We start from the raw sequence: 27,073 nt of genomic DNA on the forward strand, positions 1-27,073 counted from the left end.
CTCGGTCAGCCTGGCCATTTCTCTGACATCTGTTAAATAGGACTTTAAACCACAATCACAGTGGAACAGAACATTTTGAAATTGTAGTTGTCTTTGAACTGTAGTGCACCTTGCCAGTGTTAACTGCCTTAACCACAACCAACACTTTAACAGAAGACCACAGAGAACATCCTCACTGGAAAGCATCATTGCTGAGAATGCCTTTGTTATGAAGGGAACAGGTAAGTGTTAATTTTATTTCTTTCCTTTTGGTCTTATTTTATTTTTTGCAACTTATTGTATGATTCTTCTTATGAACTCATAATGAGCTTTACTGTCTATCCAAAACAGACTCTTACTTTTATCCAGGGAAATTGTGAAATAATATACTTAAAAAGTAAACATGACCTCCAATTGGATAAAACCAACATAGTGTGGGACAATTGCCAAAATTACAACTCTTTTACTTATTTCTTGGCAAAGAAAAAATGCATTGGGCAAATAAATAAGAACATTTTTGGCCATTGTTCAATTCAGACCTCACAATAACTATAAACAAACAAATAACCAACCATAGGTGAGATAAAGAGATCCATCTGACTGGGTATATTTGCCCTTTATTCTCTGCACCAGATGTTTGGCAAATTTTTAATAAATATACAAAGCTGTGGAGAGTTAAATGTTATGGGCTCTTTGCACCTCAGCTTCCGCATTCGGGGAAAAGCGGCTCCATTTTTTCCGATCTATTGAAAAAGGCACTTTACACTGGGTGTTTGCAGGGCTTGTCCAAGGTAACAATTAATGATGTACATCGAGCCGAAGCCCCGACAATAAGCTGGAGAAAGGTTTTAAGATGTTCGCCTCCTTATACACAGATACGAAGGTGAGTTTTACTTTCTTTAAACTTTGTGGCAAACATTAGCTTTAGCTTATGCTAGACATTTTTCTTGTAAAAATGTGCTATATACGTGCGTTTATTGTCGTTAGTGTCAGAGACCAAGTAACGGGGATTTTATGGTTCAGGCTTTTTGCTTCTGAAGCCTAAGGAACAACAAGCCCATAGCTTAGCAGTAGAGCAGCTCTGGTGTCTGAGTTCTAGTTCAGCTGACTGTTCAGGTTCAAAGTTGTTGCTTTTAGAAAAATATGGCCGTGTTCCTTAAGGTCTCCGTGTTACTTCACTTTATTAGTTTTGCATGCTTCTTGTGAAGCGGGACGGTGTTTACAGCAGTGTGTACAGGCGGATCAGTAGCTCGGCTGTCTGGCTCTGGTCTGCTCTCTCGTTCCCATAAACTCTCTTTCAGGCTGAATACAGAAGTGATTCCATGGAAATAACACAGGAGGCTCCTTTACCTTCTTCTTTAGGCTGAAGAAGTTGATCCGGAGTGAAGTGAAGGCTGTAAACTTTGCTGTGCAGCGTTAGCTTTAACTGGTAGTGACGAATATTTACAAGCCACCGTCTTCTTAATTCAGGACCACTTGGAAATCCATGAAAACTTAAAAACCCATTATATTAGGAAGACAGCAATGTTCATAGTATTGTTTTATTTGCGTCTGAAATAAGACTTTGTCTTTTCTAGCTGTCATGGTAACTCAAAGCGGAAAAAAGAGAGCCGCATTTGCGCATGCAGTTGTGACGTCAGCGCGGCAGGTGCAAAGAGCCCATTCTTAAGGCCTTCTTATGACATATTCAAGGTAGCCTTTCCTGCATTAAAAAAGAGGTGGTCACTAATTTACTTGTAAAGGTCAAACCTCCTGAACTCTTGCATTCAGGCATGAAGGCTTTTATTTACAACTTCCTGTAGCAACTAGTGCTAGTTGCCTTGATTCATCAACAGAGAGAGGCTGAGGGAAAATCTTTGGTGCTGATCTGACTGAACTACAGAATCAAGCCCCAAAATTCTCAAGATCCCTGCTAGATTTAGATTTAGAGCCACTTTCATTTATCTAAGAAGTTTATTTCTGATAAGAAATAGCCCTCATATGTCCTGAAGGATATTTAGACAAAATGCAAGTAAGGGTATAATTTTCATTGTTTGAGTATATTTGAACAATAAATGGCATGCCAAAAATTAGTTATACTTTTCTCAATAATCAAGGGAAAAGCCTTGTCTGGCATTACAGATATTACACACTTCTCATAATTGCTGAAATGTTTAAGCAGGTATTTTTTGGCCATTTATCTTTTGCATGTCTTTGAAGTTACAAGCGCCTTTTTTTATCACCATAATCTTCCCTTCTCCCCCCCAGATCCTCTATCAAATTTAAGTCAGGACTGTGGTTAAGCCATTCCAACAAATTAAGGAGAAACATATTGGTAAAAGTTAAATCAACTAGGAACATGATTATTTTGGTTCCAACCCTAAATGCTGACACACACTGTGAGAAAGGCCCTTTTTTCACATACTTGTTTGCTGTTTTATGAGATCAAGGAAGAGCGAGTACAAGTAGCAAAGCAGCACAGTGTCTTAAAATAACCTCACAATTATTTCCCTTGGAAATACCCAGTGTGTATATGACAGTATGAGTGCGTGTATCTTTGTGTGTGTACTGACTTGTGATTTTTGATCTTGTAATCTCTGAAATTATGCAGGTGTGTGCCTGTTTAAGTAATTATCCCAGCACAATCTTAACTTGCGTAAACATATGTAAAGATCTCCTCTGGAGCAAATGCATATTTGAATATTTTCCCCACTGCTTCTAAGTCTGTTATTATAAGCACATCTGTTAAAGTGGTCACCAGCTGGCAATATTTTTTTTATGGGTAGGCTCTACTATACAGGTACAAATGCTTGTTTGAGATAACCTTTTCTTTCATGCTTTCATAAAAGGCGGTTCAATCGCCTCTCTGTCTACACTAAGCCCTCCACACCCTCTGCATCCTGGGCAGAATGCTGAATCAGAACTCACTCCCTTTCCTCTAATGCCCGACCTATTGGCTCTGGTTGGCCTAATGAACTTCTCTACAAGATCTTTTGTTTCATTTAGAGTGACTTCCCACACATCAGAATGTGTATTCTGATGTGTATTCTATTCACAGTATTCATTACATGGATACGGATGTCACACTGGACTCCAAATGGCTGTTTCTATGACTTATTTTACAGCCAGCTCTTAGCAAATCTTCTATTGTATGACACTTTTGTGGTTGGATTGCTTAGTGAGACAGAATAACATGCACACAAGAACAACTGACCTGGTCTTAAATTAAGAAGATTAAGGAATGTGACTTAGGCCTTGTGTGGAACTAAAAGAAAATTGGGTTTCTAATCAGGAGGTGTTAAATTACATTTGATGGTCCATGTCCATTGAAGCAACACTTGCACTTATTTTACCCTCAGAGTCAACCATCAATCCTAGTCATGCCATGAGGGGGCAAATCTGCAGCAGAAGCAAACCTCTTTGCTTCTGCTGCAGATTTCTACTGTGCTGAAAAAAGGACCAGTTCACAAACAAGTACGACATAACATTTTTCCCCAGCTTCCCTGATAAGTGTCTATTTCCAGGGGTTGTGCTGTGTACAGCATAGTTTTGTCTCCACCCAAACAATAAGGAAGTGGAAGTTTTAGTTTGGCAAGTTAAAAGCACAACAAATTAGAGAAAACAACGGCACAGTCACTAATAATTGTAAAATAATTTGAAGTAAATAACAGATGCAATAATTGTTACTTTACTTTTAGTAGTGGATAGATAGAGGCAAAAGCTCTCACTATCTAGTTTCTGTGTCAATATATAGTAAGCTGCTGAATATAGCATTGAGCTAATATGCGGAGCAACGTTGGATGTAATGTGAAGTAAAAATGTATCGCAGCTTGATTTGGTTTCCACTTTTTCAAATAATGTGTGACATTCAAATAAATAAATAGTTACTAATGCTATGAAAGGCCACTTTTAAGACCTCATTTTGGTATTATTTAGTTCATAGTTAAGAAAAGCCTGGCTCAGTCATGCCTTTAAATGTGCTGCTGTTTTAGGCCAACAACGTACTGGAGGACTGAATGCAAAGAATTTTATTCACATTTTATTCACATTTCTTGTTTATTCTGAATGATCCTGCATATTCTTTTAAATCCTGTACTTTAAATCCCTAGCTTGTAGAAGCAGTTGAGGGCAGATTCTGAGCTGTCTGGTGCTACTGGAGATTTTTTTTCTATGAAATGTGAGTTTTACCCTTGTCTGTCCTTTCCGAGATAAAAATTGGATTCAATCAACCTGACATGTGTGGTAGATTAAATTGAATATGACTGAATCTAACAGATTTTTGTTCTGAACATTTTCTTAAGCAATAACCTTCGACCTCTTGGTGTTGCATGATTAACTACATTTAAATGAGTGAATTTATAAATAGGTTAAACTAAACTTGGCAACTGAATTTTATTTTGAATTAATTGTAATAAAACAATACATAGAGATAAACTAATTTGAAATAAGTTGGTTTGAACTAGGGTGAACCAGCTGAAACTTTAGGTTTTAAGTTGTTCACTATTTTTTTTTTTTAAACAAAAGAAAAAGAAACACAGCTTGGCATTGTATGATTTACTGAGTCTGACTGTATGAGTAGAGTTTGAGTATTTGTTACTGGGTTTTTCTGAATAAGATTGAACTGTATAAAAATGAACTGGATCGAACTGAATTAATCTGGGTTAAAATTTAGTCTCTAAGCGGTTACTTTCTTGTAAATTGACAATAAATATAACTAAACAAAATGCCATTGAACTAAACTGGGCATTTATAAACACACAACTTAAATTTTAGGTGCCAAATACTACACTACTCTTCTAAAGTATTACAAAAAATACACGAAAATAAATCCAGGACCACCTTAGACATATTGGAACGATTGGTATGCATCCTTCCATAAATAAACAACACCAGAGGTAGAAGCTCTGTTTTGTAGAAATAGCTTGAGCAAATAATAATAGTAAATTAAGTATTAACATTTTATTTCTTATTTCTGGTATAACATAACATCTAATCTCACACGGATTACACAAAATATATAGCATTTTCTCATATGTTTAGACTACCTTTCCAAAAGGTTCCCCCCTACAGCAAAAACCGAAATGGTTTCTTCCACCGTGGAAGCCTCGTCTCGGTCCAGCACAGCGGTGACTGCAAATCAATGAATCCGCCTGAGATTACTAGGACACGGGCCGAAGTTTGGATCATTTACCGAGGGGGATTCGTTAAAATCCGCACACTTGACAACAGGGACATGTATACAGCAAGTATGGACAAAAACTTATTTTCGTCTCCTTTAGCGGACTAGAGAGGACGCATTTTCTTTTTTTCAACCAATATTCAACTCAAAAGTGGAGTTTGGTGCATTTTTGCTAACTAAACGTAACTAAAAGTAACTCCTTGTTCAGACTGAGAATGATTTTTGCAAATACTGGAAACCCACTAAGGACTCCGTATCGCAAACAGGTAAGCGCACTCAGTCTGCCTTTTTAATAAGAAACTCCCGACTCCTCTAAACTGCCTCTAAGTTAAAGTCGCAAAATTAGTCTCGCAATTTGAGAGCTCTAATTAGGAGCTTTAAAGTCGTATTGGTGGACGGTGGTTAATTGTAATTGCTGCGTTGTGTTCTTGCTAATCATTTGACATGAACTACGAATAATGAAAATCCCATTTTCTCTGGCAGTAGACCAGGATACGGGACACAAACAGTCGGGGCACATAGTTACGTAAAACACCAGTCTCTAAAAGCCTCTCATCATTTAATTTGTTTGGCATTTCTTTAGAGCAAATTAACTCTTTAAAATGCATAAATAATCATACTTTCGACTAGTTGGTATAACTAAGGCATACGTTTCTTTAAAATCTATTGTTTCCAGATGTTTACATTGTACAAATCATACATTACAAATCATACATTCATATTATCTCCATTGGTTATTATCTCACACTGTGCACACGACTAATAAACTCATGTTCTCCAGTTTCCTTTTGTTTCTTTAAGATGTTTTTATTGGACGCATATACTCTGCATTGCTCAGGGTGTTTTATCCGGTGGCTGGAGCTTCATGGGCGAGGCCTGTTACTGGAAACCCTGTGTATATTTCCGGCGAGCCCATGACGGCCCTGCTGGTCTGGAGCTGGCTGATAAGATGCCATCCTCTCCCTCCCACCACCACCGCCATCCAAGCACTGCTGCTTCTGAGCTGTCTGGCAGCTGTATGAAAACAAAAATTCCCTTGCAGTTTCACAGGAAAAGGGGATGTTGTAATTCCCGAATCACAGGCAGGGAAAAATAAGGCTCAGGTTTCTTCGGTTCCTCCCTTTTACGACTGCTTTGGCTTGGGTATTTGTACATTTGCTATAAACTGTGTAACAGCCGTAACTGTGTAGTGTCTCTTTTAGATACTTTAGTACTGCTTTAATTCCACACATTTATTTTGGTTATTTAGTGTCTGTTGATATATCTACAGCTCGCTAAGGCTGCTTTCACAATAGGCCATATACAAAAACATACATAAGAAACGTTCAACAAGGATTTTTTGCTTTAGGTTGTTTTTTTAATGTGCAGTTAATTGCATTGTCAGGACACAATATACTCAATATCCCATGATGTTCAGCTTTATTTAGCATTTTGATGTGCTGGATTTTATTGAATAGACTAAGAAAATATGTTGTGATTTTTACAATAATTAGCCTTATGACTATATTTAACAACTTCTGATGAAGATTTAAAGCATGCAGCATCATTGTTACTCATAACAACCAATGAGTATTTCCACAGTTGAACTGGGAACATTCATAAGACATTAGTTTGTCAGGCTTGTTTCATGCTCAAAGGCATGTGAGGCAATTGACCAGTCAGTCACAATAAAAGGTCCTCTGGGCTGTTGCTCAAACCCAAGTCCCCACCTCATGCATGGGATTCCATGAGCTTCCTCTCGGCTTGGGATTCCTCAGAGAATGGTGGGGGTTGTAGGGTTGGAGATAATCAGTATCAGATAGTAAGGAGGAGGACAGATCCCTAAAGGCAAAAAGTTCCGCCAGACTAGGACATCTGGATTTTGTAAACAGAAAGGACAAAGTTGTGCAATTATAGCCCTCTCATCTGAATGGAAGAAATGCCCAAAATACATTCCGGAGACTTTGAAAAAATCTTGATGTATACAGCTGAAACCAGATATTTAGATACATAGTATATAAAGACACTCTTGTCTATGGTTCGTCATTGTCTGACATTAAATCAGACTAAACATTTCCTGTTTTAGCATGACTCAAATTATTTTGACGTGGTAAGTGCCAGAATGATGGGCAGAATTTTTCTGTTGCTTTCTTCATATGGACAGTTTACTTGCATTTTCTCAATATTTGTTAGAATTGACTTTTATACTATATATCTCGTTACAAGCTAGACACAAAGTTTTGTTGGAATTTGCCCCATTCTTCTTCCCGACACAACTGGCAAAGAATGGGGACAGGTTTGAAGGCCACCTTGTTTTCACTACTTCTTTTCAGCTCTGCACACATATTTTCTATGGGACTGAGATCACCGTTTTATAGTTACCGTTTCAAAACACTTTCTTCCCTCTAACCTTTAGGTTGACGTCTTGAGAGGTTGCGTCAGTATTTCCATATTAGGTTCTTTCCTCATGATTCCATTTTGTGAATTGCCCCAGTGGCTCCAGCAGCAAAATATACTAATAAATATACTAGTCACTATGGTTAAACACTTCAATTTTAGTTTAATCAAATCACAGGACATGTCTCCAAATATTAAGGTTTTTACCACTGAGAGTAATTTGACTTTTCATTTTACTCTTTGAGTGATGGTTTTCTTCTTCATTGAATGGCCTTTCAACTAGTACTGAACTAAAATGTGAAATAAAATGCGAATATCAGTCTTGCCAGTTTCTGCCAACATCTTCACAAGTTCTTTTGTTCTCTGGGACACAGAAGCCATCTTTCTTTTTGAACAGTATGATGGTTGGAGATTCTCATGCTGTTTATACTTGTGCATAGCTGAACAAAAGAAAATCTCTTTCTGATATCCATATGCTCCTATTTGATTTTCTTTAATAATGTCACACAGCAAAGCAGTGTGTTTGGGATATTTCCTTAACACATTGTCAGGTGTGCCTCCATTTAACTGAAGTATAAAATTGATTTCTCACAATTTTCTACCATTTTGTCAGATGATTAAAAATATTTATATCATCCTATTTGACCTAGAACAAAAAGAATTTAGTGTGATTTGTTGTCGGGCAATGAGAAAAATGGTTATGTATATTTATTATGCACTGTATATTAAAGATTGCTTTCAACAGTTGCTTTTTTAACTCAAATATTCTGAGATTAAAAACTATAAAGCAGTCTAGCTCTAAAATAAAGGAGAAAAGTCAGCCATTCTCAATAAGCAACTATTTGAACCTGCATTGAGAAGTTAGTGTAACACTTTTATATGTGCTGCAGGATCCTGTGGACCTGTTCTGTGACTACAGAGGTGTGATCAGAACCGCTCTGAGCATTTCTGCTCACTGAAACATTACCTAGCTTTACTCTAACGCAGGGGTCTGCAAACCTTACAATGCAAAGAACCATTTTTTCCCCTCAGTTTACCTAAATAAAATTAATTTAGCAAATTATATGTTTCATTACCATCAGAAAAATGACAACTTATAATTTTGATGCATATCTAGTGTAGGAAATTTGTTGTAATAAAAACCCTCACCATTTAATGTATAGGTTTTAAAATAGAGAAAAACATAAAACTTTTGCAAAAATAAAAAAAAAGGTGCATAAGGCATGTTGATAATCCTGGAGAATTTTATTTAAAAAAAAAAAAGCAAATTGTTTCCAGTTTTTAAAAATTTACACTGCTAGCACTTTAAGTGTTCTTCGGTTGTACAAATACTTGTGGCTCCGGAGCCACAGTGATTTTTATCTTTTCCATATCTGCTACAGTAGAACAGCAACTGAGTAACGTAATATTCTCATTTTAACCTTGGTAAATCTCTCACTGTATTTATCACCTAAATGTACAGCACAGTTGCTTTTTTTATGCGGATTAAACGTCGAGCTGTTATTGTATGTTTTCACTCTTCAGCCACCTGTTGCCTCATTGTCCCACCCCATGGCTCCACCCAGCCCAAGCACCAACAGCAGCACCAACAACAGCAGCAGTAGTTCAGGAGGCTGGGAACATCTCAGCAAAACAAACCTCTACATCCGAGGCTTGTCCCCTTCAACCACAGACCATGACCTGGTCAAACTCTGTCAGCCGTGAGTACTACACTTCCTCTCTCTGTTAGCTCTCATTGATTAGTTATTGATTTTCTTTTTCTTCCTAAGCCAGCTTCAATTTGCAGTGGTTGTCACTTATTGACATAAATTGGTAGAAATGGAAGAAAGTGAAAAGGTTAAATGGTAGATGTATTAGCTTTTCTGTGAGGATTGTGAAGTGCACAGATGTTAAAATGTATTGTAGAGCACTATAGTAAGAACACCAACTAACATTTATAATAAATTGTAGCCTTTTCCACAGAAAGCTTTTTAAATATGTCCCAGGTTCTATTGTTGAGATGTGTTGAAGCTGATGGGTCTCTATATGCTTAAAACAAAAGTAACTTCAATTGGAGTTGGTATGTTCAGTCAACCTTCTCTTACCAAATGATACTATTATAACTGAGCTAATTCTGCAATGTTGGATTAGTCTATCTAAGTTCATAAAGGCATTTCAAAATAAACTTAGACCACACTGTCGTCATTTTCACAGAAACCGTTTTAAAATCTGCCATTGTCAAAACGTGCTGCAACTGATGCTGTTAAAAAGTAGTGATGGTGAGATGAAGCCTCATGAGGCATTGAACCACATGAGCCAACTGGTTCGAGAAAGGGTTCATTTCTTGATGCTTCATGTGCACACGAAACCACCTACTGGGCAGGTGTATAATCACAGCCAGCTGTATCTTAACACGTGTGATGCATTGAATTTTTGTCTATTATGGCTCTTGGGAATGACGTCACAAAAGGTGTAGGACGAAATCATTTGTCTACATAAATTATGTATACACATATGTGTATAATAAAATATTGTTTGAATGTATTCTCTGTGTGTAATTATTCCCAAAATAGTAGTGTCATGTGATATGGCATGTTGTGTAATAATGTTTTTCTGTGACTCTAGAAAAATGGCATGGGCTTAATCAGGCAGAGGACAGTGAAAGTGCTTGTGGAACTAGGGAGGGGGTAGTGAATAGGCTAATGCTTGTGTAACTTGGATGATTTCATGCATTTTTATTAAGAAACAACAATTTCTCCACAGTTTTTGGTTTCAAACGATTTCTCTTTTTTGACACTACATGGATGAGGTGTTATTATTGTACCCCAACTCCTTGGAGCACAATAAACACCTCACCTTTACAGAAAATAAGAAACAGTGAAAAATACAGTTTCTCATAAGCAAACCTAATGCATCTGCAAATGTTCAGTTCACCTTACCTTGTTAGGGCTTGTCAAATCGAAATGTTCCCACATAGGGGAAATCCTCCTCTTTCTCGCCAGCTCCATCCTACTCCTATCCTGTCCTCGCGCTCCTAAATCTCCTTTCTATCTATCTCTCTCCTAAACTCTCCAAACACCAAACTAACTGTCTCAAATTAAATAACCACTATCCAAACTTTGCTATCCAAACTATCAAAACTCTATCCACTCTCTCAACTGACCGCAACTTGCCTACAACAACCCACATTTTGAATGGAGCCTGTGGGGTTTCTAAAGCTGTCAAACCCCGCGCCAAACTCTGAGCCACTTCCCGAAGCAGTCACGTGGTACAGCCGGGCAGCGAGGCTTCGGACGTCATCGTTTTCGGCTCCTCCCCTAAATGAAGCAAGCCTCGATACGCGCTTTACGGAAACGCCCCCTCCGTTACTCGACACACGCCTCGAAGCCTCGGCACATCACGTAACATCACTATTAAAAAGAAAAACAGATAAAGTTGGGTGGAAGTGAACAAAAGCTGACAGAAATTAGAATGAGTAATTATTGAATGAGTAAAATCAGAGATGACTGTGGTGGCCTGCAAATATTTTTGAAATTAAAGGACGTTGAGACTCCTTTTATTTATTTATTTTGAAATAAAAGGAAGTGTCAATCTCAATCACCTCTGTTTGGTGTTTGGCAATTACCAAAGATGAAAAGTGGTACCTAACGAGGAGGTCTTTTCAATAGCAAAATTTCAATCAATGTCGGAAGAAATGACAAAAGTTGAGGTTGGATAGAACTTAAACAATGAGCAATAACCGCAGATAAGTCAGTGTTGCGATTCTCTGCAAAACAGGTTTACGGTGATCTTGTCTGATTTGTACTTGGGAACTAATGTAGAGAAAAAGGACACATTAGAAAGTGTGTTTTTTAAGGCTAATAAGCCCCTGTTTACATTTAAAAAGGGGAATAGATGGCATTAGATTTACCTTACATTTGAATTTGACAGGAAACAGGAAACAAAGAAGATATGTCAGTGCTGAGCCGATCTCCAAATCTGCTCAATGTAGGAGAGAAGTTTCAAAGTAAACATCAATTTCAGTTTAGGGTTATTATTGTATGTAAGCAAAAAATATTAGACTTTATAAAGCGTTTCTACTTAGATTCTTTTAAGTTTATCTTATTGTAGATAGTAAATCTGAAGCGATGTCAAAACAATGTTATGTACCCTACACATAAATGTACTGCAATATTCTGTTTAGGGCACTGCAATGGCAAACATACTGCCATTATAAGTTAGGAGATTGTAGTTCACAAGACAGAAAGGTCAGCAGTTCATGCTCTTTCACCTGGTTTGGATCCACTATGATTATTTGCTAAAGTGTCCTTCTAACTGATTGCTGAGTGCATTGTGTCTCCTATCAGCAGCAACTGCATCTGTTTTAAGACAAAAGGCAGACTTTCTCTTTAGATTACCCTAATCTTTTTTGACATTTTAATCTACAACCTAAAATATGTTATCTTTTGAGATTAAAGTCTTTGACGTACCTTGTGAGCTCTGAAAAGCTGTTGTACAAAGCATGTTCTATGAGTATCACTTACATTATAAAGTTTACTAAAAGAAATGCTAATCAGTGGCTGCATCATGCATAAAATATCCTTAAAATGACATTGGTGCTCCTTTAGATGGTATCATCAATACCCTCCTTTGTTCTGCATGCAGCCAATAACAGTTTTGAAACTGTGGCATAAAATAGTCTTTGATCACCCCAAAGTGCAGGGGCTTTACCAGGATGATACCAAAGTAAGCCGGCTCTGACTGACAGAGGTTTTGTTTGAAGAAGCTAGATAAGATCGGTGTAGTTTGGCATGAGAAAAAAAGGGACAAGTTGAGATTAGTGTTTTGCACACATGCTGGGGTTTTCAGCACCACATGGAAACCACTTCCTGTTTCTCATATTTTTGCAGTGATGTCATGGATTGTTGCTCAATCCTCCCTCTGTGTGAGTTTTATATAACTGTCTGCTTCTGGTGTATGGGCCTGGTAACTAAAGGCCTCATTTCTATTCCTCCTTTTTTAGGTACGGCAAAATAGTATCAACCAAAGCCATCTTGGACAAAACTACAAACGAGTGCAAAGGTGTGTGAAGTTTTAATTGTTCCTTTTTTTCTTCTCAAAGAAAATATAAATTGACTTTCTTTGAAGTCCCCAACATTATAGATACCCAATGTGAGGAATTTACCAGAGCATCAGGGCTGTGGTTTTAGGTGATGTGGCCGGTTCAGGAAACAGACTACCAAGCTGTTAATGCTGCCTACCAGCTCAAGTTATTTTCGAACACAGCTCTGGTGTGTGTGGATTACGGTTGTTGCCTGCTTCCTGGGAAGAATTGACCACATTTCCTTCTTCCTGCTGAGTGGCATGGTTGGTCTTTGTCCAGTTCTGGTAGATTGCTAGGCAAACTAAAAATTACATAGTGATTGCTTTGTCAGTCTTCCTTGGGATTATATAGGCAATCGGCACCCAATGGCTTTTAGCAGAAATTTGCATTATTAGACTTTTTTATACACATTAGAAATATCTTAGTAAATTAGTGTGGCTTTTAATTTACCTAAATTCCCCACTATGGTAATAGCTTTCAAGACTTTGTATTAACCAAAACAAAACTTTTGAGTAAAGCGCTTTGAAATAGTCTGACCTCTGTCTAAGCTGGGAGTGCATTTCTCACAATTGATTTTTATTAAGGTTAAATATAACAAATGCAGAGGAAGACAAAGCGTGTAGGTGCACCCTGTTTGTACCCCACGGGACAAAGAGCTGACCTGAGCCAGCAGTATCTGCATCCTCAGCTGTTTTTTTCTTTCAACCAAATGAACACAACAGGGTCACACACACTCACACACAGCTGGGGTATAAGGGGGCGTGTGTGTGTTTGTTTATAAAAATACATAAGTATATAGCGAGAGAGACAGAGAACGAAATATTTGGTCATTCTTCTATCTGTAATAGCTCAACCACAGTCAAACTGGATGAAACGTGTCTGGGAACGGAAATTTTCAGATCTTGCTTCAGAATCTCAGTTGAGTTGTGATTTGTGCTTTCACTGGGGAATTCTAAGTCATGAATATGCCTTTCCATTGGGGCTCCACCTGAATGTATATAAGCCCGTTGTCCTGCTGGAAGGTGAACTTCCATCCCCACTCTCAAATCTTTTGCAGCCACTATTCATCCAGTTTTTAGCTCCATCAAATAACCCATCAACTTTGAACAGCTTGTTTGTCTATGAAAAGCATCCCCTCTGCATGATGCTGTCACTACCTTGTTTCACTGTGAGATCGGTGTGTTCAAAGTGTTAATTTTCCACCATGCATAGCACATTGCATAAAATGTATTGCTTCTTAAAAGCTATCTATTTACAAGTGATACTAATACTTCTGAAAGCAGTTGGTTACACTGGATTTTATATGAATATATCTGAGGGAAAAGAGCTAAATATCCTGCAGAATACACCTTCTATATATTTTTTTATATATAAAAGTAGGAAAATTGTGTATACTTCCAATTTTTAGGATTCACATCCTACTTTGTTTTAACCTTTTACAGAGAATTGCAATAAAATACATTGAGGTTTGTGTCATGACAAAATTTTAAATATCTGGGAACATTTTGCAGGACATTTGCAATAAAAAATGGAAATTTAACACCACCCTAACTGCTGATCCCCTCAGGATACGGTTTTGTGGACTTTGATAGTCCTGCTGCAGCCCAGAAGGCCGTGGCTGCCCTAAAGACTTCTGGTGTCCAGGCTCAGATGGCCAAGGTAAGAGCTTTTGGCAGACTAATCTAGGTATCTGACATAGACACAGTAATGCTGCTGTCCTCCACACGATCAGGGACTCTCTGTGGGGAAAAACAGCAGCACATGATTTCTCAACTGTATGCTCTGTATGTCCTGTGCTCAAACGGTTTCTCTTTAAACTTGTCATCATGGTGTCAGAGCTGAACCATGAAGGGAAATGATGTACTGTGTTATTTGTGCATGTGTTGCATGACTTAGCAGCTGTATTTAATTTGCTGAGGGCTATCTTTATTAAGACATGGACAGTTATCCCTTTGAAAACCCAAATAAGTTCCACATTTATTGCAGCTGACATGTTTCAGCATAGATTTTGAGAGTTAGTCTGATACACTGGCAGCAAGACAGTCGAAAACTCTTGAACTGTGTTGTCACTCTTCTCTGTGTATCTAAATATGTTCTAGTTGTGGAGTTGTTCTAGCCTGAATGTGAGGAGGATTTCAGACAAAAAGTAAAAATATGACAAAAATTTTAGTTTTTGTGTGTTTTTCAAAGATTTTAAATTATATTAATGACAAAGTGGGATTAAAAGGCTATAAAATCAGAACTTGCAAAGAGCTCTAACAGAACCTTTGAACTTCTGAAAGCAGAATAGGAAGTAAATATATTTGTGTTTATAGCAACAGGAACTAGTAGGGGGAAATGAGTTCCCTTCATAGCACTAACCAAAAAATAACCTCATTTCGCCCTCTGTAGATCTCTCAAGTTACATGGGACGTCATTGTTTAAATTTTAACATGAAAAATAATCTATATTAAATATATAACATTTGAGCTTGTCCTGGATGATATTTTGATCTAACAAGTCATCCTTCAGTAGTGTTACTATTTCAGATGTAGGTAGTTAGTGTCTGTGAGTCCGTCCATGTAGTGTCTACACCTAGGATAATATCTGTCGCGTTTAACAAATATCCACTGTAGTTTAGCTCTCTGTTGTAGCAGCCTAAAATATCATCCTGGATATCTCTATAGAAAATAGTTTTCTTTTCAATAATTTCCCTTGTATTTTGCACTCTCTGACCTCATTTCCAAAAATGTCAGTAACACTGAATACAGCTAACCTTTCCTTCCCACAGTAACAACTTCTATGTTGAAGAGTGCTGCTGTTAGTTGGTAGCACTTAGAAAAAGATTGCGTTTCAAGCTTATGTCTTTCTGAAAGTTGGTTTCCAGGAGCAAAGGGGGAAAAAATTACCTTTCTGTTTTTGAAGATTCACCAGTTTCCCCATGGAGGTTTTATGTAGGTAAATCTAGGTTGTATTAATAGTACTGTCAATGTTAATTCCTTAATTAAGGCCAATTTGTTTCAATGTTGGCAATTTTTTACTTTCAATAAACGCACAGGGTTCTGTACTTTTTGGACCTCGCCTGCACTGCAGTGGATTATTAATCCCTTTTCTGGTTCAGCTGTTTTTCTATGAGCCTAATCTACCTTTTCTTTAAAAAATTGTTTCTCCTCCTACTTGGCACCGTTTTGTCCTGTTTGAGAGCACTCAGAGCAGCTGTCGGCTCTGCTCAGTTATGGCTGAAAGGGAGAGAAACGGGAAGAACACAGGAATTATTTTACTGTTATAGACAAAAATAATTTATCATGCAATTGTTCACTACCGAAGCAACACTGAACTTGTATGAACAAATGAAAAATAATAAATACAAAAGAAACAAAGACATAAGAAACTGTCAGTCTGTTACATCTGTCCTGCTTCAAAAGGGATTCTATTGATTCCAGTTTCATTGTTGTTCTGTTCCTTAGTCTCTTTCTTTCACTAGATCAGCCTTTATCAGTTTTACTTTAATTAGAACTTTCTTAGTGATTCTAGAAATGGCTAGTAGAATAACTAAGACAATCGCTGTTCTATTTAGTTCTTGTGTCTAGTTATTCCAAGTTATTCTAGTTTTATGTTCCTTATGTCTACTCATTCTTTAATGTTAGATTTATTTCCTAGTCCCCTTTGTACTCTCCCTCGCCCGCTGTGCCACTCGCTCTCTTTTTCTCCCTCTCTCTCACCTCAGTCTGCCTTCTGCTCTCTGCCCTCACACCTGCAGTCAGTTAGCTAATCAGCCCCTGTCCATTGTTCCAGCATTCGCTCTTTCAGTATTTAAGCACTTCTGCTGTCACTCCTCACTGCTGGCTCCTGTCATATCACTGTTAATTCCTGGCTATTGATTTTACCTGGATTTTGCTCTGACTCCCTGTGATTTTTGTTTATCTATTTTTTTTTTTATTAAACATTCTTCATCCATTTGCTGCCTCTGTCTTTCTGCATTTGGGTCCAACGCAACCACAGCACACCAGTGCATAAGTTAATTAAGGATTTCTGCTTTTAATAAGCTCCTCCTAATGAATCTTCCTCAGGAAAACAAAACGTGTCATAATTATACAGGTCAGTTTTTTTTTTTTTGAAAAGTCAGACCTTTCTGTTTTTATTAGGGGTTTGCATCAAACAAACGCAACATGGGAAAACAGCATGATAAGTATTCTTCTAGCAGCACTTTATAGGATAAGGCCCAATTCTGTCATACTCCTCAATGTCAGATATCAGTCTTTGGACTCTGTTTCTTTTTTGTAATCATTTGTAAAATCTGTTAGTTTTCCTCCATGATAGGTAAAATGAATTTATCTTGCTTGAGGATATTCTGCATAAGAGTACTTCTGGCATGTTGATGCAATTATAATAAACATACATTTGCATAAAAGAAGTATATTTGTCCATCCCCAATGATTATAAGAATATTTTAAACATAAAAACCGTTCTGTTGCGGTACACTTAAGAACATTTGAAAAAAATCTACAATTAATTAGTGATTACATGGTTTAGTCAGGTGACAGCTTGAATTAATAGTTTTAGGGTATTGGTGTTATATTTTTTCAATGAACCATTTGTATGTGTGTCTACAAACATATAGAGAATCACAAATGTCATGCTTTTAGTGACTAATTCTTCCGATCAAACTTGTTAGTTACTTCACATTTCTAATGTAGTTTTCTATTATGTTTATTTTGTGATTAAAAAAAACAATCCTGTCCAAATCCAAGTGTCACTGATGAATATTAATGACTTGACTTCTACACAAGGGCTCATGGCTGTGTCTCAAGTTTCTGCTGACTGTGTTAAAACACAGCAGGAAGTCAGCTGAACAAAACCTCGTGCCACAGTGGGCTGCATGTACAGATCTCCTTGCCCAGTGACATTTCTTACATAACCCTCCACCCCACTTCTCCCCCCTATCCCAATTAAAACTGGGAACAGCTTAAGATGATCAACACATGAAATACCCCAAACGGAGAAGTAAATTAAATGTAAAATCTTTCAAATTTGATTCAATTCTCATTTTATGACCTGTTGTCTAACACATCATTAATACCAGTTTTACACACTTTATTTTAGTGACTTTAATTTTCCCTCTTTTGTCATCATGCAGCAACAGGAACAGGACCCAACAAACCTATACATCTCCAACTTGCCTTTGTCTATGGACGAGCAGGAGCTGGAGAATATGTTGAAACATTTTGGCCAAGTTATATCCACGCGCATTTTGAGGGACCCCAGCGGAGTCAGCAGAGGAGTGGGCTTTGCCAGGTTGGATTCTTGTTGTCTGTCTAATATTATATGTTAAATGTAAACATAGCTCCTGCAAACATGTCAGAAAGGTTTGGTGTCTATATACTGTATATATATATCCATCCATCCATCCATTTTCTGTGCACCCTTGTCCCTAATGGGGTCGGGAGGGTTGCTGGTGCCTATCTCCAGCTACGTTCCAGGCGGGAGGCGGGGTACACCCTGGACAGGTCGCCAGTCTGTCGCAGGGCAACACAAAGACATACAGGACAAACAACCATTCACACACAAACACACACCTAGGGAGAATTCAGATAGACCAATTAACCTAACAGTCATGTTTTTGGACTGTGGGAGGAAGCCGGAGTACCCGGAGAGAACCCACGCATGCACAGGGAGAACATGCAAACTCCATGCAGAAAGACCCCGGCCGGGAATCGAACCCAGGACCTTCTTGCTGCAAGGCAACAGTGCTACCAACTGCGCCACTGTGCAGCCCTATATATATATATATATATATATATATATATATATATATATATATATATATATATATATATATATATATATATATATATATATACACACACACACACACACACAGTACAGACCAAAAGTTTGGACACACTTTCTAATTGAATTCAATGAGAAGGTGTGTCCAAACATTTGGTCTGTACTGTATATATATATATCCATCCCCGTTTTATCTTATGCCCCAAATTAAAATCCAGAAGATTGTATTCAGAAGTCACAGAATTTGTGTATTTGATCCCAGTAAAATCCAGCTGTTTTCTGAAAACCTGAGAAGTTTTTTAGAGAACAGTAGGGAATAAACAGCATCATGTTGACCAAGGAACACACAAGATAGGCCAGGCCAGGTGTGCTAAATTCAGATGCAAGCCACACTTTTCAGATCTTTATATGTATAATATTTTGAAAACAATTTATTTTTCTTCACTGCACACTTTTTCTTTACCTTGTGTTGATTTGCAGCAAATATTAGCAACAAAATACATTGAAATGTGTTTTTGTATCCTGAAAAAATTACTTAAAGGTTGTAAATGCTTCAGCAGGGCACTGTATCTATCTTCATTACGGATTCTTTTTCCATCACTTGATTTGCATCTCAGAATTTCCACCTAATATATTTGACATTTTTTTAAGGTCAGAAGTTCTTTTACCAGTAAACAGGAAGAGATCAGTGCAGCAGATGCAGATCTTGAACCAGGAAAAGAGACAAGTAGGAGTCTCGCCTTCACAAAACTTTAAAGCAGAAAACAAGACCAGGAGAATTTTGTATTAATCTTAACTTACCTCAAACTATACCACTCACTGATATAAAGTCAGCTATTAAGGCAGTTAGCTGTTTTAAAGTTTAAAGTAATGTAGTAATTATCAAGAAAAAAAATACTGGAAAAAAGACAGTAAAATTTTGACAAATGACGAGGTGCCTTACATGCGTGTACAGATAGAAACTCACTAAGAATTGTTTCAGAATGAGTGTAAGATTTAATTACTGTCTGTAATTTCTGGTTTCCACCAGTCGTACTTGTACAACCTGACATTTGAATGCCCTCGCAGACAAAGCCTACATTACAACTGCAAAAGCAAAACTCATTGGGTGTTGTTGGGTGGAATGGTGTGTACCTGGGTGTGTTCCTATAGGTGTGTTTGGATAAAATATGTAAGACTATGCGTTTCTGCCCTCCACAAGTTACGGTTTGCACTGTAGGGACAAGACCGATAAAATCTTTTATGGTGCAGCGGCACTTCCACCAAGCTGCACAGGAAGCTGGTTCAGGAAAGCACCTGAGTTGCTCTTGTTGCTGGAGTTATTTGCTGATATGGTTATGGTCTGTTTGTCTTCTTTATGCGCAGGATGGAGTCAACTGAAAAATGTGAAGCAGTCATTTCTCACTTTAATGGAAAGTTCATCAAAACACCAACAGGTGGTAAGAAGTTAATAAAGGATCATTTCACACTTGGACTGGTAGTAAATGTTATAGTTTAGATGTCATGCTGTTAAAAATGTATCTAAAAGTAAAGAAGGTTTCATCTGCCATAGTTATAGTCTGTGCCGTCTAAATGGGTGGAATGAATGTCAGGGGAACCACGTGGTTAAGTCACATGATTAATGCATCCAAAAGGAGTCAGAGAGTCTGGTGGTGAAGAGCTCATAAGCACTCAGCTTGGAGTGGCAGACCAAAGACAAGAGTGAAAGCAGCTACCACTCCCTCTCTAAGCTTTTTAATTGGATTATTAGACCGAAATAGTCTTTGCTGGCCTAGCCTCCTTCAGGAAGGGGAGGGGATTACAGCTCCACAGCTGCTAAATTAAATGTATAAGTTCCCAGGCTGCTTAATAAAACTGCAATCCCTTGCTTCATGGGTTAAAAGGCTGAATAGAAAGGACTGACACCAACATGTTGTGTTTTTAAAAACAGTTCTCTCACAATATGTCCTCTACATCTCTCTTTCTTTAGCGGCATCTGAACCTCTGCTGTGCAAGTTTGCTGATGGAGGACAGAAAAAGAGACAAAATCATCATAAATTTGGCCAGAATGGTCGAGGCTGGGGGAGGGACATGGATTCTAGATTGGTGAGTGGGGCCCAGAAAACATAATGGGCAAAGCTAAAATGGTGAGATGTTGCGTTATGAATAATAGAAAAAATACATATCACATGAGCCAGCTTTAAGAATGAGTGTTTATTAAAACAGCTTGAAAACCTCTTAAAAAGGACAAACTTAAGAGTGTAATTTTGTAGCTTTAGTTTAATGTTCGCCACAGTAGCCATTTACCTCCATGCAAATGCAAAGAATTTATGAGGCTCTGATAACCAAATCTTGTTCCTGGCCTCAGTATGTAACCTTTACATATCTGGTAAGTCCGATTAACCAAAGGCATGTAGTCAAACAAGTCACATTTCCGGTAATATGCGTTCAGCCCAGTCAGCAGGCGTTTGCTTTTACTGTTCTCATTCCTGCTAGACTGCCTGACTCAGGACAGTTCTTTAACATCTTTTGATCTAAGTGTTATTTTGGCCTTCTATTATTGAAGGCTATTAACTATACCAACAGGCTCCTGACTGGTTCAGCCATCTGCACTAAAGGCCACCACTTCTCATGTTTGAATACTGTAAATTCACAAATGTTGATGCTTTCTTCAGAGGAACTTGGTGTTGGACTTTGATTTAAGTAATTTTCAGGTTGGGATAAATATGGAATAGAACATTTAAGTATGAATATTTTTTATTTAGTTAAAGCCTTGAATTCTGAAAGGCGAATTTCTGTAGGAACCATTTTCGTTGCTACAAGCTAGTGTGAATGTGCTAATCTTGGAATGTCTTTTGTCTCAGGCTGGAATGACGCTGACATATGACCCCAGCGCAGCTGCTATGCAAAATGGGTAAAGCTACTTTAAAACACACACCAGTACCGTTGCAATTATCACAACCGACTAATGCCCGCCTTACCATTTCAGAAAACATTTTCTCAATTCTCTGCTCACAGATTTTTTCCAGCTCCATACAGTATTTCTAGCAGGATGATAGCTCAGACATCCATGTCTCCGTTCATGTCTCCAGTTTCAACATATCAGGTTCGGGTCTTTCCCTTTCGTTAATAATACTTGCAGTTCTTGATCAACATTTTTATTACAGAAGCTATTTTGGCAACTTCAGTGTGAGTGGATCAGGTGTGAGACATTGAACAATGTGACCTCATATCCTTCCATATTGTTTACAGTGACATGTAATCACATCACATGTTTGTTTATTTACTTTTGTGATGTGTTGTAAGCACATCACATATTTATTTATTTACTGTTACGATGTGTTTACTGGGTGTGTAATTTTCCAGGTGCAAAATCCCTCCTGGATGTCCCATCAACACTACATCATGCAGCACCCTGTAAGAGCAACACATCTCCATGCATTCTATGTGTCAGTTTTCTCTGTTCTTTACCATTCTCCCGATCACTCTCCTGAAGCATCTCCCTCTGTGGATGTAGCAGAACCGAAACATTTCTCTGTAAACAGACACGGAAGATTATGCACAAGGTGAAGCTAAAAGACTAAACCGTCTGTGCAGGAATGTGAAAACAACTTCCTTTGGAGAGTCTTGATAAATAAGTGCATTTAATGACAGATGCTTAATATTTTACAACAGATGGCTCTAAATTGAGAGAAGAGCCTTTTTCCAGTTTTGGTAATTAGCCAGCAGATGAGAAAACACTGTCTAAGGCATCAGGCCAGCCAAGATGCTCACAGATAGCTGTCAGCTGCAGGCATGGGAGAACCCAGATTCCATTTTCGTGTATTCACTCCTACAAAACTCAGATGTGACGTGCAGTGTTAAAACAATATATGAGAGGATTTTTCATGACAGGTTAGTCATTATAGTCGAGGCTTGTCTTTTAGATATAGATTAAACTTGTCCTTTTATGGCATTTTGTGAATTTGTACACCTTCCTCTTCTATCTTCTGTTATTGCAGGGTGCAGTGATATCGCCATCTATAGACCCATCTGTGTCACTGCAGCCTACTTCAATGATGGCCCCGCTCACTCAGCAGATGGGTCACCTGTCTATGGGCGGTACAGGAACGGTGAGAGATGGGTTCGAATACCTTGGGAACCCCTTTCTACTAAACATGCTTGCAACAAATGTTTGTTTTGTGAACCCTCACTGTATTTAAAACTCTACCTTTATAAGATATTTTAGCTTAAACATGGTTTCATGATCTTCCTGTCCTTTAAATAAAGTGCATTTAGTAAACACACTAAATAAAGCGAACTGAAAGAAACTGAAAATAAACTTAGGTAAAACCTGCAGACATTTGAAGTTCCTAGAAATAGGGCCCAAAACAATTAGTTTTCTTCAAATATGAATGTATGTTCTCATCAGTATTACTTTGTCTTCAATAACATTCTGCCTGTGTTTAGAGGCTGTTCCATATATGTGCAGTATTATTCCCTGCCCAGGATGACATTGTTGCTGCAAAACCACAAGGAAAAAAAATAGTTATATATGGCTCTTACTTATTTTGTGCAAAGTGTGGGCACTGTAAAATACGGCAGCACACCTTGCCTGGTAAGAATAGATTAGGGAGTAAACTTGAACTGTATTCATTTTATGATGCATAAAACCTAATGTCGAACAGATTGATATTTTTAGTCCCTAGTGGTTCTGATGTACGACACAAAGTTCCTGTTTTTTACAGAATTACCTTTCTTGGGGGGTTGTCCACAAGTGGCCACATTCTGTGGTAATATCATATTTTGCATGGAAGTATATTGTGAAGAAACGTCCAGTTTCACAAATCTGGTCACGTTTTCCAGATCACAAAAATCTTAAGGCCCTACAAAATAGTTTTTGGGCTCACTGACTGCTGTTGGTCCATTTAAACCAAGAATATATTCTGCATGTTTATCTGCTTCTTTTCTCTTGCAGTTCATGGCCGCCAACACAGCTATGCAAGGAGCATATATCCCGCAGTACGCGCACATGCAGACTGCAGCTGCCCCTGCTGAGGTGAGTTAATGCAATTTTCTTATTTAAGACAAAAAGTCAAGGCTTAGATTGATATCATGCTCTCTTCCAGGAAAATGGTGTCCAGGCTCAAGTGGACTCATCTGGCAGTCACTCCCCTTATTCCTACCATCAGACCAAGTAGCGGCCTGCTAGTGTTTGGACAACAACAAAAACTATCTATAAATCCAGTGGACGCTAAGGAACTTTTAACTGTTTTTCACATGTTTCGTTAAATAAGAGGGGGTTTTTTCTTGATATGATTTCAGAGTTTCTCTGAGATCAACAAATGATTCATATTCTATTAAAAAAAAAAAGAGTTTTATTTTCATACAAAAAAGTTTTTTTTTTTTTTTTTTTTTTTTACAGCAGTTTCTCACAATATGCACGAGAATCTTGTGACCACTTGTGCAAAGTCAAAGGTTGTAAATATGTATTTTGTTGTTGGGATTTTTTTCTTTTTCGATTTTTCCCTATTTTTCTGGCAGACATTTTGAAAATGTTTTGTGCTTGCTGTGTGAGTATTGCTAAACTGAAGTGTTCAGTGTTTTCTTCTCTTTGAAATAACTTGTCATTACATTTTCCTACATCGCTTTGACACAGCTACCAAGAGAAAAATGGAGCTGTAGATGTGGAGAGATGAACAGCACGAAACATTTTAATTATGAAAATATAATAAAGTGCTCTTCCCACTTAAGCCCAAATGGGGAAGTAGAAAAAAATGGCCAAACAAATGGCTTGAATCAACTGACTATATGTAATTATATTATTGAAATTAATATTTATTTTTTTAGCTTGAGGCCTTACATTTGTATGGATGTACCATCACATTTTCCCACTTTTTTAAAATCATTGTATTTTAGGGTAATTTAAATTAAACTTGTCAGGGTAAAAATTTGAACAGAACAAATCTACTTTGCTCATTATTTTATTTTATTTTTTAGTTTTTTAGGTGATATTAATTGTTAATTTGGTAGTATGTTTTTTTTTTTATTTAATTGAAAACAACTAAGGAAAACACAGACGTAGGATTGTGGGGAAAAAAACAATCAAAGCCTTATGGAAAACCACTACACATCAATTTTATCTGGGTATTAAATTAGACTTAAAAGGCCTCACTCTCTGTCAGGAAACAAACTTGGCACTTTTAAGGTTAGTTTTCTTTCATCAAAGACTGTAACATTTGTCTCTTTAACCAGGGTTTTAGGGCTTCAACAAAATAGAGTGCAGTTTGGACTCTGTGCCTTTTTTCACATTTAGTTGTCGTGTTAAGAGTTTGGACCTTTATGAACATGAATTAGTGTACCAGTAAGTGCCACACAGAGCTTTCATTACAGAAATAACTAGAAAATGTTTCATTATAAGAAAAAAAACAGCTGCAATTAAAATAAACACAACATTGTGCTTTAAAACGAAAGGGTTGGATTTAAAGACAAAAACTAAACAGTGGATTTAAGCGAGTGTTCTGCTTAAGGTTTCCTCCTATAAGTCTGTGATTTGAGCTGGTCACCTGCCGGACCAGTTATCTACCTCAGAGTTTGTTTTCTCCTCTGTATTCGGTCGGGTTAGCAGGTCCAGCCCGTCCTTCCAGACCAAACGCCACCCTCAGGAGCTGGCTGCAGATTTTTACTTTTGCCTCCGTTATTTTTGAATAATGCAAAGTTATAGTCAAAAAAGGGGAAAACTGCAACAACAGATAGAGTCCTAGGGTTGATCTGGGACAGTCCACCATTCTTGCTGCTCCTGGTAAAAGTGTGTAATATCTCCTTTGAATAAATTACTCCTTTTTTGCAGTGATATATTCTGACACTGATTTTTAAAAAAAACATTTTAAACAACATTGCCACTGCCAGAATTATTGACTTCCCTCAGTGTGACTGAGAACTCTTAATAAGTTTGTGATGAGTGTTTCTCTCAGGCAGACTATTTTTTGCAACTTCTTTCAGCAATTCATCACAATGGGAAAGACAAGCCAGTTAAATTATGGTGAATTTCTCTTATTGTTTATAAATAACTGGAAATTATTAATAAAATGTAGCTACATTCTCACATTTACACCTAGAGGAATAATGAAGTTTAAAATCTGGAATTAGGAAAAAAAAAAAAACAAGGGTGGAGACGTTCCTACACCTTACCGTTTGGGAACTGCAGCAGAGTAACTTCTTGGGATCATCAAGAGTTCAATGCGACAATTTTTTTCAAGGCTTTTGTAGGCATCTTTATTTTGGTGTGTAATTCTCAAGGACATTAGAAATTCTTTGAGACCTACAGAAACAAAGTATTGTGGTGGTAAAAAAAAAAACAACTTTTGTCTTTTTTAATATAAAGGAGTGTTTTCCCCTGTAATTTGCTGGTATTTAAAATAGATGTCAAGGGCCAACTATGGTTATACTTGAGATTTCTATGTAATGCCTAAGATCTGAGGAGTAATACTGTCTTAGTGAGGTTTATGCTGCTAGTGGTATCTGAATCAAGTGCCATAGTCTGGGTTAAGAGCTAAAGAGGTGCTTAAGAGAAAAAAGCTCATATTAGTAACCACCTTATTGAACATTCATTAAGTTATATGAAATTGTTCTAACTTATGAAGAGTTTTGTACAGACAGATTGAGGAAATATGAGATTTTCATAGAGCTGTTTAAAGGTTGCTTTTTATTTGTGCCACTATTACCAAAGGTAACATGTATGAATGAATTTCTTTGTTTTTGTTTTACTAAGTTTGTTCATGGCAACAAGTTCTTTTTTCTTCCTTTAGATTGTTGCCCATTGTGTCTCCTGTTAATGTTTTTGAACTTTTATGAATAAAAAAAAACAAATTTGCTTTTAATTTTGTCTGATTTTATAGCACTGATAAGCCCCATTAATTTTTGCAAATGTGCATGAATCAGTTAGTACATTATACCATACATTAATTTGAGAGGAGAGGAATGTGACAGAAATTCAAAATATAGTATCTATCTCTTTATTTATTTTGCTTAAGATACTAAGTTTTTGATCTTTTTGAGCCAAACTTAGAATGCAAAGCTCTAGTCTTAAATAATAGTTCAAAAATATATCATAATTTAAGAGTTTTTTAAAATTTAATTTAATATTTTTATTAAATATGCTAAGTAAAAAATAAAACTGGAAGAAAAAAAGACACCTGTTACCATTTCTGTTAGTGTGGCAGCTGTCTAACGTCATCTCATCCTCAATTTTTTCCAAATAAAAAAAAATGAGAGTCTTTAATCTACCTGGCACATTACGTTATTCAGACTTTATCACAAAGAGAATTACTTAGAAGATGTTCTGCAGGTGGCTAAAAATGTATCAATTGTGAGGGCCTTTTGGTATAAAAGGAATAGGATAGAATGTGCCTTTTAAATGTAGTCTTCAGGTATTAATCAGAAGCTGAACTCAGCTTTGTCTTGATAAGTTAAAGAAATTCAACAAACCCATTCTTTGAGCAAAATCTAAACCAGCTTGCATGTTGAAATTGAATAAAAATGTTTATGATCCCCTTTGCTTTCAACCCAGAAGGTGAAGACCTGGTAAGTACTTTATCAACACTGTCACATTTGATTGGTGACAACATGCGTGGCCTGGACGGGGGTGGGATTGGGTATCAGGAGGGTACGGCATTGGTGGGTGCACGGAGGCACTAATTGCTTGGACGTACCCGACTGTGAGCAGGCCTCTCCATGGCAGATGGGTCCCCCCACAGTAGCCCGCAGAGTGT

At 37.4% G+C, this 27,073-nt stretch overlaps 1 protein-coding gene across 1 annotated transcript; it reads left to right on the top strand.

The window, feature by feature from the left end:
- Window positions 1–5,058: 5,058 nt before the first annotated feature.
- rbms1b (RNA binding motif, single stranded interacting protein 1b) lies at window positions 5,059–25,658 on the top strand. The gene is made up of 13 exons (XM_028023024.1): window positions 5,059–5,403; window positions 9,038–9,213; window positions 12,495–12,553; window positions 14,143–14,234; window positions 17,692–17,849; window positions 19,710–19,783; window positions 20,314–20,429; window positions 21,188–21,237; window positions 21,342–21,429; window positions 21,690–21,740; window positions 22,325–22,435; window positions 23,281–23,361; window positions 23,432–25,658. Exons 1-13 carry the CDS (start codon window positions 5,353–5,355, stop codon window positions 23,501–23,503), a joined length of 1,179 nt encoding a protein of 392 aa, XP_027878825.1. The 5' UTR covers window positions 5,059–5,352; the 3' UTR covers window positions 23,504–25,658.
- The last annotated feature ends 1,415 nt before the right edge of the window (window positions 25,659–27,073 follow it).

The sequence above is a fragment of the Xiphophorus couchianus genome, chromosome 7 (genome assembly GCF_001444195.1).
Source record: "Xiphophorus couchianus chromosome 7, X_couchianus-1.0, whole genome shotgun sequence".
NCBI classification, from domain to species: Eukaryota; Metazoa; Chordata; class Actinopteri; order Cyprinodontiformes; family Poeciliidae; genus Xiphophorus; species Xiphophorus couchianus.